Source organism: Suncus etruscus, chromosome 7, assembly GCF_024139225.1.
Source record: "Suncus etruscus isolate mSunEtr1 chromosome 7, mSunEtr1.pri.cur, whole genome shotgun sequence".
Classification (NCBI taxonomy): domain Eukaryota; kingdom Metazoa; phylum Chordata; class Mammalia; order Eulipotyphla; family Soricidae; genus Suncus; species Suncus etruscus.
In genome coordinates this window covers 57969939-57983867 of record NC_064854.1, presented here as the reverse complement: position 1 = coordinate 57983867, position 13929 = coordinate 57969939, and the positions used below count along the sequence as shown (strand labels likewise).

The 13929-nt window shown below is 47.1% G+C and overlaps 1 protein-coding gene across 1 annotated transcript in view; it reads left to right on the top strand.

The window, feature by feature from the left end:
* The first annotated feature begins 732 nt into the window (after positions 1-732).
* The window catches only part of DARS2 (aspartyl-tRNA synthetase 2, mitochondrial), a 22950-nt gene continuing 9753 nt past the window's right edge, over positions 733-13929 (top strand). Inside the window, 11 exon segments of the mRNA XM_049776655.1 lie at positions 733-883; positions 1890-1989; positions 2510-2576; positions 3835-3936; positions 4633-4728; positions 5060-5183; positions 5655-5701; positions 6303-6409; positions 9219-9288; positions 9967-10146; positions 11192-11299. Coding sequence (XP_049632612.1) covers positions 757-883; positions 1890-1989; positions 2510-2576; positions 3835-3936; positions 4633-4728; positions 5060-5183; positions 5655-5701; positions 6303-6409; positions 9219-9288; positions 9967-10146; positions 11192-11299 — 1128 coding nt within the window. The 5' untranslated portion in view covers positions 733-756.

Here is a 13929-nt window from a genome sequence, read left to right as displayed (position 1 = left end):
GCCAGGGCTCCGCAGAGGACCCGGGCCACTTCCAAGTCGCGCCCGGGAAAATTTAAAGTAATTTCCCGACTCCCTCTGCGGCCCCACTCCCTGGCGTCAATTTCAAGCTAGTGAAGCAGCCCATGTGGCCATGTTAACTAAGGGCAAAGTCGCGCCGCCCGGCTGGGTGTGCCAACGGGCCGGATCGCGCGCGGAAAGGACATGTGAAGCGCTCTCGGTCACTTCCGCCCTTAGTAATCATGGCCGGTAAGAGCGCCGCCTTGATTGGTCGAACTTCTTACCCGTGATCTTGGGATGCTTGCGGACCGAGTTGAAGTGAGGTGGGCGCTCCGAGGCAGTCAAGGGGGTTGTCGGTTCCCCTGCATTTGTGCTCCGAAAAATCAGGAGGATCCGATCTTCGGATCTGGGCAACTGGAAGAGCCCGGCTAAGTTCCTCCCCCTGCGTCCCGGTTCTGCATGAAAGAAGCAAATGTCCCGCGCCTTGTGACCGGCCGGCCGTTCTCCACGCGCTGCTGGAGGATCCTTGCTTCCTCCTTTGCAAAAGTGGAAACGGATGCTTTGATTCGGCCTGAAAGAATGCTCCTCCCGCAAGAACCCCAAGATCTTGCAACTATATCCAGATTCTAGACATGTGGCCTTGACTGATCGGAGGAGAAAAGTTACATGTTTTTGGAAATATAACAACAACAACAACAACAGTGGGCACCACCGAGATTGGGAACAGGGCTGCTTGCGTTTCCCGAACCGATCACCAACATGTCCTTCCCGTGCTGGCTGAGTCGGCTCTGCCGCGGCCTGTCCATGCCCACCGCAAGGTCCCTGCCGCAGATTTGGGGTTCTCGCCCGCGGAATCTGGTGCTGAGTTCGCAGAGGAGAATTCCAGGTGAAAAGCGGGTCGCACACGCGACCCTTCCCTGAAAGCTCCAGTGCTCGTGTCTCTTGTTCTTCCGCTCTCCCCTGGAATCTAGGGCTGATTATTCACTTTTGTCATGCCGATGTCATTCATTCCTCATAGCGCCTGCCCACCCCCAACCCGAAAAAGTCCAAAGACAGCATAGTCAGATTGTTGTGTGTTTGATGTTTCTAAGAAGCCTGAGCATTGTTTTCTGGATTCCTAATCAATCTAAACAGTCTTGCATCATCAAGCTCCAGTCATTACTTAAGATGTTCATAGAGTTCTCACGCTATCTCACTCTCTCACTTTGCACTCTCCTGTTCTCTCTCGCTTTCTCATGTTCTCTCTCTCTTATACTCCTGTTTCCTTTGAAGAAAACAGTCTGATAGTTTTATTTATTTTTAAATTTTATTTAAAATTTTATTTTATTTGGGGAAGAAATATGCACTGTTAAAATTTAATAGTACAGGGGCCGGAGAGATAGCACAGCGGTGTTTGCCTTGCAAGCAGCCGATTCAGGACCTAAGGTGGTTGGTTCGAATCCCGGCGTCCCATATGGTCCGCTGTGCCTGCCAGGAGCTATTTCTGAGCAGACAGCCAGGAGTAACCCCTGAGCACCGCCGGGTATGGCCCAAAAACCAAAAAGAAAAAAAAAATTTAATAGTACAACAGATAAATTTGCTTGCCTTGCATGCAGCCAACCTGGGTTCCATCCCCAGCATAACATATGGGCTCTGGAGCCTGTCAGGAGTGATTCCTGAACCCAGAGCAAGAAACACGCTGAGCACAGCTGGGTGTGGCCCCCAAACAAACAAAACCCCAAAAGTTTATTATTTACTTACTTTTAGCACAATTGAACTGAAATGATTGAATCAAACTATGGATTTTGCCTACTGACTAATGTCTAAGATGATGTTGAATCTACTTTTTTAAGTCATCAGCATAGTGACGTACTTTTCATCTTGCTTTCTATTTCTCTCTTTTTTTTATAAAGACTACAGTAGTTTTGTTGCCCGGACTAACACGTGTGGAGAGTTGCGTTCGACCCATTTAGGTCAAGAAGTCACTTTGTGTGGATGGATTCAGTACCGAAGGTAAACTGAGGCTGTTTGAAGACTCTTGGGACCTAAGGCATAGTACAGTGGGCAGGGCACTTGCCTTGCTCATGTCTGGGTTCTATCCCCAGCACCCCTTATTGTTTCCTGACACACAGAAACACACCCAGAAATTATCCTGAACACAGAGCTAGGAAGAAGCCCTGAGCACAGCCAAGTGTAGCCCAAAACCAAAAAAAAAAAAAGAAGGAACATGATACCATTAGTGATCTATAGATTACTCCTGAAGTTCCTCCCAGCAGACTTGGGGTTCATGCTGTACAGGAATCAAACTCAGGCCTCCTGCATGTAAAGCATGAACATTGCATGCTTGCCCCATGTCCCTTGTTTTTGTGTTTTGTGATGCTGAGGCTGAAACCCAGAGCCTCATTTATAAGGCAGGTGCTTGGGCAGGGCCCCTGAAGGGTATTTTGACTTATTGGATTTGCTGCTGGAATTTGGGGCTCAGATTTTACCCTAACACGTTCACCCTAACATCTTCAATTTTTTACTTATTCAGGCACAATATCTTCCTAGTATTAAGAGACTTTGAAGGACTGGTTCAAGTCATCATTCCCCAGGATGAGGTAAATGGAGTAGCCTGGACATTTCTCAGCCTCTCTGACGCTACAAAAGGAGGGCCACTGGATTTGGATGTATGAGGTTTTATATTCTGAACTTTATTGTTCATGTAACAAACCACAAGATGCAAATGGTATTGAGAAGGGCAGGGGAGGATGCAACTCAGATCACAGAAAAAAGGAAATTTCTCTAAACTCTAAAAGACTACAAATGTTTTTGAGCAGTTGCACAGCAGATTGGGCCATTATTCTTGCACATGGCTGACCTAGGTTTGATCCCCTGCATCCCATATGGTTCCTTGAGTAACCCCTGAGCTACACTAGGTGTGGCTCAAAACCAAATCAAACAAAAACAACAAAAATTAGTGACCCAGGTTAAAACTTGGACCCTCCTGTATGTTCATAGAGTCCTCTCACTATCTCACTCTCTCACTCTTGCACTCTCCTGTTCTCTCTCTCTCTTTCTCATGTTCTCTCTTTCTTTCTTTTTTTTTTTTTTTTTTTGTTGTTGTTGTTTTTGGGCCACACCCGGCGGTGCTCAGGGGTTACTCCTGGCTGTCTGCTCTGAAATAGCTCCTGGCAGGCACAGGGGGCCACATGGGACACCGGGATTCAAACCAACCACCTTTGATCCTGGATCTGCTGCATACAAGGCAAACGCCGCTGTGCTATCTCTCCGGGCCCGTTCTCTCTTTCTTATACTCCTGTTTTCTTTAAGGAAAACAGTCTGATAGTTTTATTTATTTTTAAATGTTTTATTTTGTTTTGGGGCACACCCAGCAGCGCTCAGGTTTTACTCCTGGCAGGCTCAGGGGGTCATATGGAATTCCAAGGATCAAACCTAGGTCAGCCATGTGCAAGGCATACACCTCCCCACTGTGCTGTCACTATGGTCCCAGTCTGGTAGTTTTAGTTGCTATGTTTTTTTTATTTTGGTTTTTGGTTTTTGGGCCACACCCATTTGACGCTCAGGGGTTACTCCTGGCTATGCGCTCAGAAATCGCCCCTGGTTTGGGGGGACCATATGGGATGCCGGGGGATCGAACCACGGTCGGTTCTACGCTAGCACTTGCAAGGCAGACACCTTGCCTCTAGCGCCACCTTCCCGGCCCCACTATGTTATATTGATTCAAATTGAAGTTGTAACTCCACTGAACTAATAGAGCCATCCTGGGCAACCCACATGGGCTCTAAGTACTGGCATGTTCCTGCTCACTCCTGATTTTTTTCAGCTCACATGTGGCCTGGTCTTCTTGCCCTGTAGGCTGCGGCTTCTGTGAGGAAGATTCTGTGTGATGCCCCTGTGGAATCTGTGGTGCGTGTGTCTGGGACAGTTGTGGCTCGGCCTCTGGGACAGGAGAATTCGGTGGGTATAAATCTGCAACCACTTCACCTGTGTGTGTGTTTATATGCATGTGCCCTGCCCACCCATTTGGGCAGTGCAGACCAGGCCAGACACCAGGCATCAGCTCTGAGCTCGGAATGAACCTGCAGATTTCAGAATGTTCACTACAACATAGCCACATGTTAAGACATTTGTTATTGGTCCTGTCAAACACAGATAGTATATTTTTGCTGTTGCTTATTTTTTTTTTTTTTTTTTTTTTTAGTTTTTGGGTCACACCCGGCAGTGCTCAGGGGTTACTCCTGGCTGTCTGCTCAGAAATAGCTCCTGGCAGGCACGGGGGACCATATGGGACACCGGGATTCGAACCAACCACCTTTGGTCCTGTATCGGCTGCTTGCAAGGCAAACACTGCTGTGCTATCTCTCCGGGCCCGCTGTTGCTTATTTTTAGAGGCCACAACTGGCAGGGTTTTCTTCTGACTCTACACTCAGGATCATCTTTAGCCAAGCTTGGGGGACCCTATGGGAAGCCAGAGATCAAAGCTAGGTTGACCATATGCAAAGCCAACACCTTACCCACTGTGCTATCATTCCGGTCTCACATTGATGCATTCGACTGTCCACCATAATCACAGGCCATTTTATATATAGCACATTTAGTGCATATCGTGATAAGTGAGTTTTCAAAATCATGTCTTTACTCTGTCTCCTTCAGAAAATGCCAACAGGTGAAATTGAAATCCAAGTGAAAACTGCCGAGCTACTCAATTCCTGCAAGAAGCTACCCTTTGAAATCAAGAACTTTGTGAAGGTTATATTATCCACATAATATAATATCCATATAACATATCTTCTGTTATTCAAGTGTACTAATGGCCAGTAAGGGTTTCTTTCTTGGTTTTTGCACCTTATCAGGCAGTTCTCAGAGGTTACTCCTGGCTTTGTACTCAGGAATCACTCTTGGCAGTGTTCAGGGGACCCTAGGGGATTCTAGGGATCGAATCTGGGTTGGCCTGAACAAAGCAAAAGCCCTCCCTGCTGCGCTATGGCCCCAGCCCTACAATGATCGGATTATATATGCCATTGCTCAAGCTCTTGATGGACTCCTGTCTGGCCTCACGTGGGTCCCTGAATCTCTCCAGAAATCAGAGGCACTTCGCCTGCAGTACCGTTATCTGGACCTGCGCAGCTCTCAGATGCAGCAGAACTTGCGCCTGCGGTCCTGGATGGTGATGCGAATGCGGGAGTTTCTCTGCCATCAGCATGGTGAGACTTGGTACTTCCGAGCAGTTTCTGGCTCTATTCATTTCAGGACCCTGCCTGGACACTGAGGGCTCACTCTTGGCTCTGTGCGCAGGAAATTGCTCTTGGAGGTGCTTAGGGGACCACATAGGGGGCCAGGAATTGAACCTGGGTTGGCTCTATACGTGACAAGCGCTCTCTCTACTACTTTTGTCTTTGCTTCTGGCCTGCACATCCACTGTCCTTCTTAGCTTTTCTGTATTGGATGTTGCCTGAAGGTGGAAATGAGAACTGCCTGGAGCGAGCCCAGAGCCAGGAATAATCCCATGAAATGTGGGCTGACTCCCCTGCCCAATCTGAAAAATATCACCATCGTAGATCTGGGGAATTATTCAGCCAAAATCCCTATCAAGATGGTCTCCAATTCGGTGGCATGAGCTATACATATTGTCCAGATTTCTATATGTTCATCTGTGACGTTTCTCTCCTTTTCAGGGTTTGTGGATGTAGAAACGCCTACGTTATTTAAGAGGACCCCTGGGGTACGTCTGTTCCTTAAAGCATCATACTGGAATGTCTGTTTACTAGATGAGTGGGAAAATTGTTCCCTTTTAAGTTCATTTCTTAGGGCCCAAACTTACTTTACTGGGTCTCAGGATGGGCTCAGGCCTTAAAAGCAGTATTTCATTTGATTATGAAGTTAAGATTTCATTTGAAATGCCGGACTCTTGGGGACTGGAGTTTGCCTTGCACACAGCAGACCCGGGTTCGATCTCTGGCATCCCATATGGTTTTCTATTTTTTTTCTTTTTTTTTTCTTTTGGTTTTTCGGGCCACATCCTTTTGATGCTTGGGTTACTCCTGGCTAAGCGCTCAGAAATTGCCCCTGGCTAGGGGGGACTCGGGGGACACCGAGGGATTGAACCACGATCCTTCCTTGGCTAACGCTTGCAAGGCAGACACCTTACCTCTAGCGCCACCTCACCGCCCCCCCCCCCATATGGTTTTCTAATCTCCATCAGGAATGATTACTGAGTGCAGAGCCAGGAATAACCCCTGTGCACAGCCAGGCATGGATCAAACACCACCCACCTAACCCCCCCCAATAAAGAAATCACTTTCTCTGCTGTCTTCTCTTTAAAGGGTGCAAAGGAGTTTGTCATACCATCTCGGGAACCTGGCAAGTTTTACTCTCTCCCTCAAAGTCCTCAGCAGTTTAAGCAGCTTCTGATGGTTGGTGGGTTAGACAGGTAAGCCATAATGCAGCCTTCATAAAGGAAGGGAAAAAAGGAAAAGAGAAAAAGGAGACCCAAAACTCACATCTGCAGCTGACTTGGGTTCAATCCCCACACACCTTCTAGAGTCCTCTCAAGGGACCTTAAGGCCAGGAATGAAACCGTGGATTCCAGCCTGCAGAGCTTGCACTTAGCCAATCATGCTACCTCTCCAGCCACACACCGAATAATTTTTTGTTTGTTTTTGGGCCATACCTAGCGGTGCTCAGGAGTTACTCTTGGCTCTGTATTCAGAAATTGCTCTTGGCAAGCTTGGCGGAATATATGGGATACCAGGGATTGAATTTGGGTCAGCCATGTGTGAGTCAAACGCCCTACCTGCTGTGCTATCTCTCCAGCCCCTGAATAATTAGTTTGTTAAGGTGTATGTATGTGTGTGTATGTGTATGTGTATTGTTTTTGGGCCACACATGGAGACGCTCTGGGGTTACTCTTTGCAATGATCTCAGAAATTACTCTTGGCTTGGGGGACCATATAGGACACTGGGGGATTGAACCACGGTTCGTCCTAGGTTAGTGCTTGCAAGGCAGACACCTTACTGCTAGTGCCACTATCTGGCTCCTGTTTGTTAAGTTTTGAGCCATATCTGTCAGCCCTCAGGATTTACTCCTGGCTCATTGCTTAGAAATTATTTCAGGCAGGCAGGCTTGAGGGATCCCATGGGATGCCGGGAATCGAACCTGAGTTGGCTATGCAAGGCAAACACCCTCCTTTTTTATTTATTTATTTGTTTGTTTGTTTGTTTTCACCCACCTCCATTTTATGCTCAGGGGTTACTCCTGGCTAAGCACTCAAAAATTGCCCCTGGCTTGGGGGGACCATATGGGATGCCGGGGGATCTAACCACGGTCCTTCCTTGGCTAGCGTTTGCAAGGCAGACACCTTATCTCTAGCGCCACCTCGATGGCCCCAACACCCTCCTTTGTACTATCATTCTGCCCCAACCCACACGCTCCATGCTCAGAAATTGCTCCTGGCAGGCTTGGGGGACCATATGGGACACCAGGATTTGAACCAATGACCTTCTGCATGAAAGGCAAACGCCTTGCCTCCATGCTATCTCTCCGGCCCCCACACTGAATCTTTTTAAGGCATTTTCTTTTTCTATTTTTGGGTCAGGACTTTCTCCTCTCTCTGCACACAGGGATCACTTCGAGCAGTGCACAGGCAACCATATTTAGTGCTGGTGATAAATCCTGGGTCTTTTGTGTGCAAAGCAGGTACCCTATCCATTGTACTATTTCTTCTGCCTGTTTTTGTTGTTGTTGTTGTTGTTGATGTTTTTAGGCCACACCAGTGCTCAGAGCTGACTCCTGGCACTGTGCCTGAGGTTACTCCTGGCAGTTCTTAGGGGACTGTTACCCCTCCCCAAGGCCAAATGCTAATCTTACCTGGATGGTCAGACACTCCCACAAAGATGGTGAAAATGGGCCCAGGTGAGGTCTCATTATAGCTCTTCAATTTTCTGGGTCTTTGCACACCATAGTTTTTGTACTCCGCAGAAGTCAGATTGGCTGTGTGCAATGCAAATGTCCTCTCTGCTGTGCTATGGCTCTAGATCCCACAATATACAGACACTGGTTTTTGGGCATACCTGGTGGTGCTTTGGGGTTACTCCTAGCAGGCTCGGGGGACCATATAGGATGGTAGGAATTAAACCCGGGTTGGTCTCGGGTAGGCCATATGCAAAGCAAACACTCTACCCACTGTGCTATTGTTCTAGCCACTTCACTGATTTTTTTTTTGGGGGGGGGACCACACTCAGAGGTACTCGGGGGTTACTCCTGGCTCTTTACTCAGAAATCACTCCTCGCAGGGGAACCATATGGGATGCCAGGGATTGAACCTGGGTTCATCCCGGGCTGGCCATGTGCAAGGCAAATGACCTACCACCACTGTGCTATCACTCTAGCCCCTTCATTGATTATTTTTAAAGCAAATGAACCATTGTTACTTATTTATTTATTTATTTATTTATTTATTTATTTATTTTGTTTTTTGGGCCACACCGGGCGGTACTCAGGGGTTACACCTGGCTGTCTGCTCAGAAATAGCTCCTGGCAGGCTCGGGGGACCATATGGGACACCGGGATTCGAACCAACCACCTTGGGTCCTGGATCAGCTGCTTGCAAGGCAAACACCGCTGTGCTATCTCTCCGGGCCCAAGATTTTTAAAGATAATTAACCATTATCTTTCCAATGGTCAGCAGCATCTATGATGAGAAGGCTATAAATAATCTAAGAATTTTGGGGCCGGAGAGATAGCATGGAGTAAGGTGTTTGCCTTGCATGCAGAAGAACGGCGGTTTGAATCCAGGCATCCCATATGGTCCCCCGAGCCTGCCAGGAGCAATTTCTGAGCATAGAGCTAGGAGTAACTCCTGAGCGCTGCTGGTTATGACACATAAACCAAAGAAAAAAAAAAAAGAATTTAAGGGGCCGGGCGGTGGCGCTGGAGGTAAGGTGCCTGCCTTACCTGCGCTAGCCTAGGAGACGGACCGCGGTTCGATCCCCCGGCGTCCCATATGGTCCCCCAAGCCAGGAGCGACTTCTGAGCGCATAGCCAGGAGTAACCCCTGCGCGTTACCGGGTGTGGCCCAAAAACCAAAAAAAAAAAAAAAAAAAAAAAAAAAAGAATTTAAGAATTTCTCTCATTCTTTAGTGTCATTATTTATTTCCCAATCTGCAGTGCAGTGCCTTGACCCTCAGGGTAAGCATGTGTGTGTTCCCGGCATCGTGATTCAGTTATGCTTTTGTTGCAGGTATTTTCAGGTTGCCCGATGTTACCGAGATGAGGGTTCCAGGCCAGACCGACAGCCTGAGTTTACTCAGGTACTGAGTTATATTCAACTTGACTGTTAGATTCAGGTTTGTTACTGCCAAGGATTCAAATATTTTAAAAGCAGGACAATGAATTTACACAGGACTGAAAAGATAGTTTAGTGGGGTGGGCTTCCACATGGCCCACTTAGGTTCTATCCCCGGTACCCCACATTGTTCCCTGAGCTCTGTAAGAGTGAGCCCCTGAGGCTGGAGAGATAGCATGGAGGTAAGGCGTTTGCCTGGCACCCCATATGGTCCCCCGTGCCTGCCAGGAGCAATTTCTGAGCCTGGAGCCAGGAATAACCCCTGGGCACTGCTGGGTGTGACCCCCCCCCCCAAAAAAAAAGAGTGAGCCCCTGAGCATTGCCAGGTGTGGCCCCAAACAAAAAGTTCCAGAAAGAGAGATTTCTAGTGTTTATATGCAAAGTCCTGTGTTTATTTTAAAGCAAATGTGTGTAATTGTCTGTAACTGTGTGTAATTGTGTCTTTGTATCTCTCTATACGTGTAGGTGTGTATGTCTGTGTGTGTGACTGTGTGTCTCTGAATATGTGTATAACTGTGTATAGGTTTTTGTGTGTGTCTGTAAGTTTGTGTGTCTCTATGTGTTTGTATTTCTGAGTCTGTGTGTGTGTGTGTGTCCCTTCAATGGTCACTGTGGCTGCCCACACCACACCTCCTCCTTTCAGATTGACATCGAGCTGTCTTTCGTGGATCAGTCCGGGGTTCGGAGCCTGACAGAGGGTTTGCTCCAGTACAGCTGGCCTCAGGACAAAGAACCTCTGGTGCTACCCTTTCCGGCCCTGACTTTCGCCGAGGCCCTCGCCAGTTATGGGACAGATAAACCTGACACCCGCTTTGGCATGAAGGTCATTTCTCCTCATTTCTCCCCATGCACCCTTGCACTTTGGGGATTCTATTACTCATACAGTTGGTTTCATTGTTACCAAGCTAGCAGGAGGATGAAGTGTCACATTGTCACTTCATCAACCCATTGTGGCTCAAGATCCATTTCTTTTTTTGTTTGTTTGTTTGTTTTTGGGCCACACCCAGCAGCGCTCAGGGGTTACTCCTGGCTCTGCACTCAGAAAGTGCCCCTGGCAGGCACTGGGGACCATGTGGGATGCCGGGATTCAAACCACCGTCCTTCTGCATTCAAGGCAAACATCTTACCTCCATGCTATCTCTCCAGCCTCCCAAGATCCATTTCTTCTGAGACCCTATAGTACATAGCAAGAGTCATATCATAAAACCCCCATTACTGAATAGTAATTAATAGATGAACAGGAGTGGGCACCTGAAATTGTAAGAACAGGGGCCAGAGCAGTAGGGCAAGTAGAGAGGGCACTTGTCCCACATGTGGCTGACTTGGGTTCGATCCTTGGCATCCTATATGGTCCTCCTGGCTTCAAAAGAAACAGAAATATAGTGTCCAACTCATAAACTTGTTCAAAGGATGAAATAAATTAATGAATGAATAACACATTGGTACAAGAACACTGGCGAGAGGGGCCGGAGAGATAGCATGGAGGTAAGGCGTTTGCCTTGTATACAGAAGGACGGTGGTTCAAATCCCAGCATCCCATATGGTCCCCCAAGCCTGCCAGGAGCAATTTCTGAGCATAGAGCCAGGAGTAACCCCTAGCGCTGTCAGGTGTGACCCAAAAACCAAAAAAAAATAAAAAAAGAACACTGGCTAGAATGTCTGTTCCAGGCAACTCTTCTGTGAAGGTAGCATATATTGTTTAAGAATGGGCTGAAAAAATCCTCTGTAACATAAATTTATGTTGGGGCCAGGAGCAATAGCACAGTGGTTATGTGGCTTGCATGTGGCTGATGCAGTAAACCATAAGCACCACCAGGTATGACCCCAGAATAAATTCACCTTTTTTTCCCCTGGTTGCCCTGTTCCAGATTGTAGATGTCAGTGATGTGTTCAGAACCACAGAGATTGACTTTCTTCAAGATACTCTTCGTAGACCCCATGGGACTGTCAAAGCCATTTGTATCCCCGAAGGAACAGTAAGTGAAGCACCATTATGTGTTTTCTTCAGAAAAATATATTTGGGTTTAGAGTTAAGAGAGGACAGTTCTCCTTAAATATAAGTATGATGTTTGGGGGCTGGGAAGATTTTTCAATGGGCTTTGCATCTCAAAGTCTGGGTTTGATTCCCAACACTATGTGGTCTTCTGAGCATCCAAAATAAACAAAGTGGGCTGGAGAGATAGCATGGAGGTAGGGCGTTTGCCTTGCATTCAGAGGATGGTGGTTCAAATTCCAGCATCTCATATGGTCCCCCGAGCCTGCCAGGATCGACTTCTGAGTGTAGTGCCAGGAGTAACTGCTGCAGACGGGTTAGCGTCCCTAAGCAAAACCTTAGTGGGTTAAATAATTTCTCACTGGGAATAAGCGAGCACATAAGGTGGACGAATATGAAATATGAAAATAAAATAAATGAGACCACACAAAATGAATTGTATGGGGACCCATGTCCAAGGGATGAGAGACAAATTTACTTTTCAGCTGATGACATTTTTTTTTTTTTTTTTTTGGTTTTTGGGTCACACCCGGCAGTGCTTAGGGGTTACTCCTGGCTCTATGCTCAGAAATCGCTCCTGGCAGGCCTGGGGGACCATATGGGACGCCGGGATTTGAACCACGGACCCTCTGCATGAAAGGCAAACGCCTTACCTCCATGCTATCTCTCTAATGCTAATGACATTGCTAATGCTAATGACATTTATAAGCACAAACTCTGGTATGCAAGGTGTTCTCAGGGAGAACAAAGAGCAGGAGAGCAGTACAATGGGGAACCAGGCCTAGAATCTACATATTAAAATGACTATCCTATAGGTGAGAAAGACCCCTTCTAGAGGGCTTTGAAACAAGAGCTAGAGATGTTTTTGGTTTAGCAAAAAGCAGGTTTTTCAAGAAACCAGGAGGAGAGAGACAGAGATATTTATGATGTTTATGTAGTTGCCGGGAAATATATTTTAGGGGATATGGAAATAATTGTTTACCATCATAGAGCTAGACTCAGAAAAACAAGCTGCTGGTGCCAGGTTATACTAGAAATACGAGTCATAAATAAACTAGTCAGCAGGGAACTTTTGGTGGGTTTTGGTACTGACATTTCTTTGTCTGTAGGAAAGCTGAGGCTGGATTTCTATAGTGTCCAAATAAAGAGAAAATGTAATGTTATAGCCATGTTGGAATTACCGCCAATAATCCACGCAAAGGGTCAAATGATTGACTTCGCTGAGCGTGCCTTTTGGCAAATAATTCTTTGGGAGGAAGGCACTGCCCCAGGAAGGCAAAAAGCCATGTCTGGTGCATGCTCCCCTAAATGGGGGTTAACAAGTAACCCCTGAGCGATGCCAGGTGTGACCCAAAAACCAAATCAAAATAAAACAAAAAACCCCAAAGTAGGGCCCGGAGAGATAGCACAGCGGCGTTTGCCTGCAAACAGCCGATCCAGGACCAAAGGTGGTTGGTTCGAATCCCGGTGTCCCATATGGTCCCCTGTGCCTGCCAGGAGCTATTTCTGAGCAGACAGCCAGGAGTAACCCCTGAGCACTGCCGGGTGTGACCCAAAAAAAAAAAAAAAAAACCCAAAAAAAAACCTAAAGTATTTGTATAGAAAGTTTTTTGTTTGTTTGTTTGTTTGTTTGTTTTGGAAAGTCACACCCGGCAGTGCTCAGGGGTTACTCCTGTTTCTAGGCTCAGAAATCACCCCTGGCAAACACAGGGAATCATATGGGATGCCGGGATTCAAACCACCGTCCTTCTGCATTCAAGGCAAACATCTTACCTACATGCTCTCTCTCTGACCCCAGAAAGTCTTTTGTTTGTTTTAACTTTGGGGTCACACCTGGCAGTGCTTAGGGGTTATTCCTGACTACATTCAGAGATAAATCCTGGCAGGGCTCTGGAGACCATATGTGGTACTGGGGATCAAACCAGGTTGGCCATGTGCAAGCTTCCTACCCACTATGCTATCGCTCCAACCCTATTAAAGTCTTAACAATGTCCCTAAAACTTGTGGCTGGAGCGATAGTAAACAGATAGGGCATTTTTGCCTTGCACGTGGCTGACCTGGTTTTATCCCCAGCATCCTATATGGTCTGAGCCTGCCAGGAGAAATCCTTGAGCACTGCTGGGTGTGGCCCCAAAACAAAAACAAAACAAAAAGTCCTTAAAACTATAGAGAACACGGGCCAGAGAGACAGCACAGTGGTAAGGCATTTGTCTTGCATGCAGCCAATCCAGGAATGAAGGTAGTTCGAATCCTGGCATCCCATATGGTCCCCCAAGCCTGCAAGAAGTGGTTTCTGAGCGCAGAGCCAGGAGTAACCCAAGCGCCTCTGTTTATGACCCAAAAATCATAAAACAAACAAAAACTATAGAGTACACAAAACTCTTTTTTTTTGGGGGGGGTCCCACACCTGGTAACGTTCAGGGGTTACTACTGGCTCTACGCTCAGAAATCGCTCCTGCCAGGCACAAGGAACCATATGAGATGCTGGGATTTGAACCACCGTCCTTCTGCATGCAAGGCAAACACCCTACCTCCATGCTATCTCTTCAGCCCACACAAAACTCTTAAGAATAAGAATTTAGGGGCCGGGTAGGTGGCGCTGGAGGTAAGGTG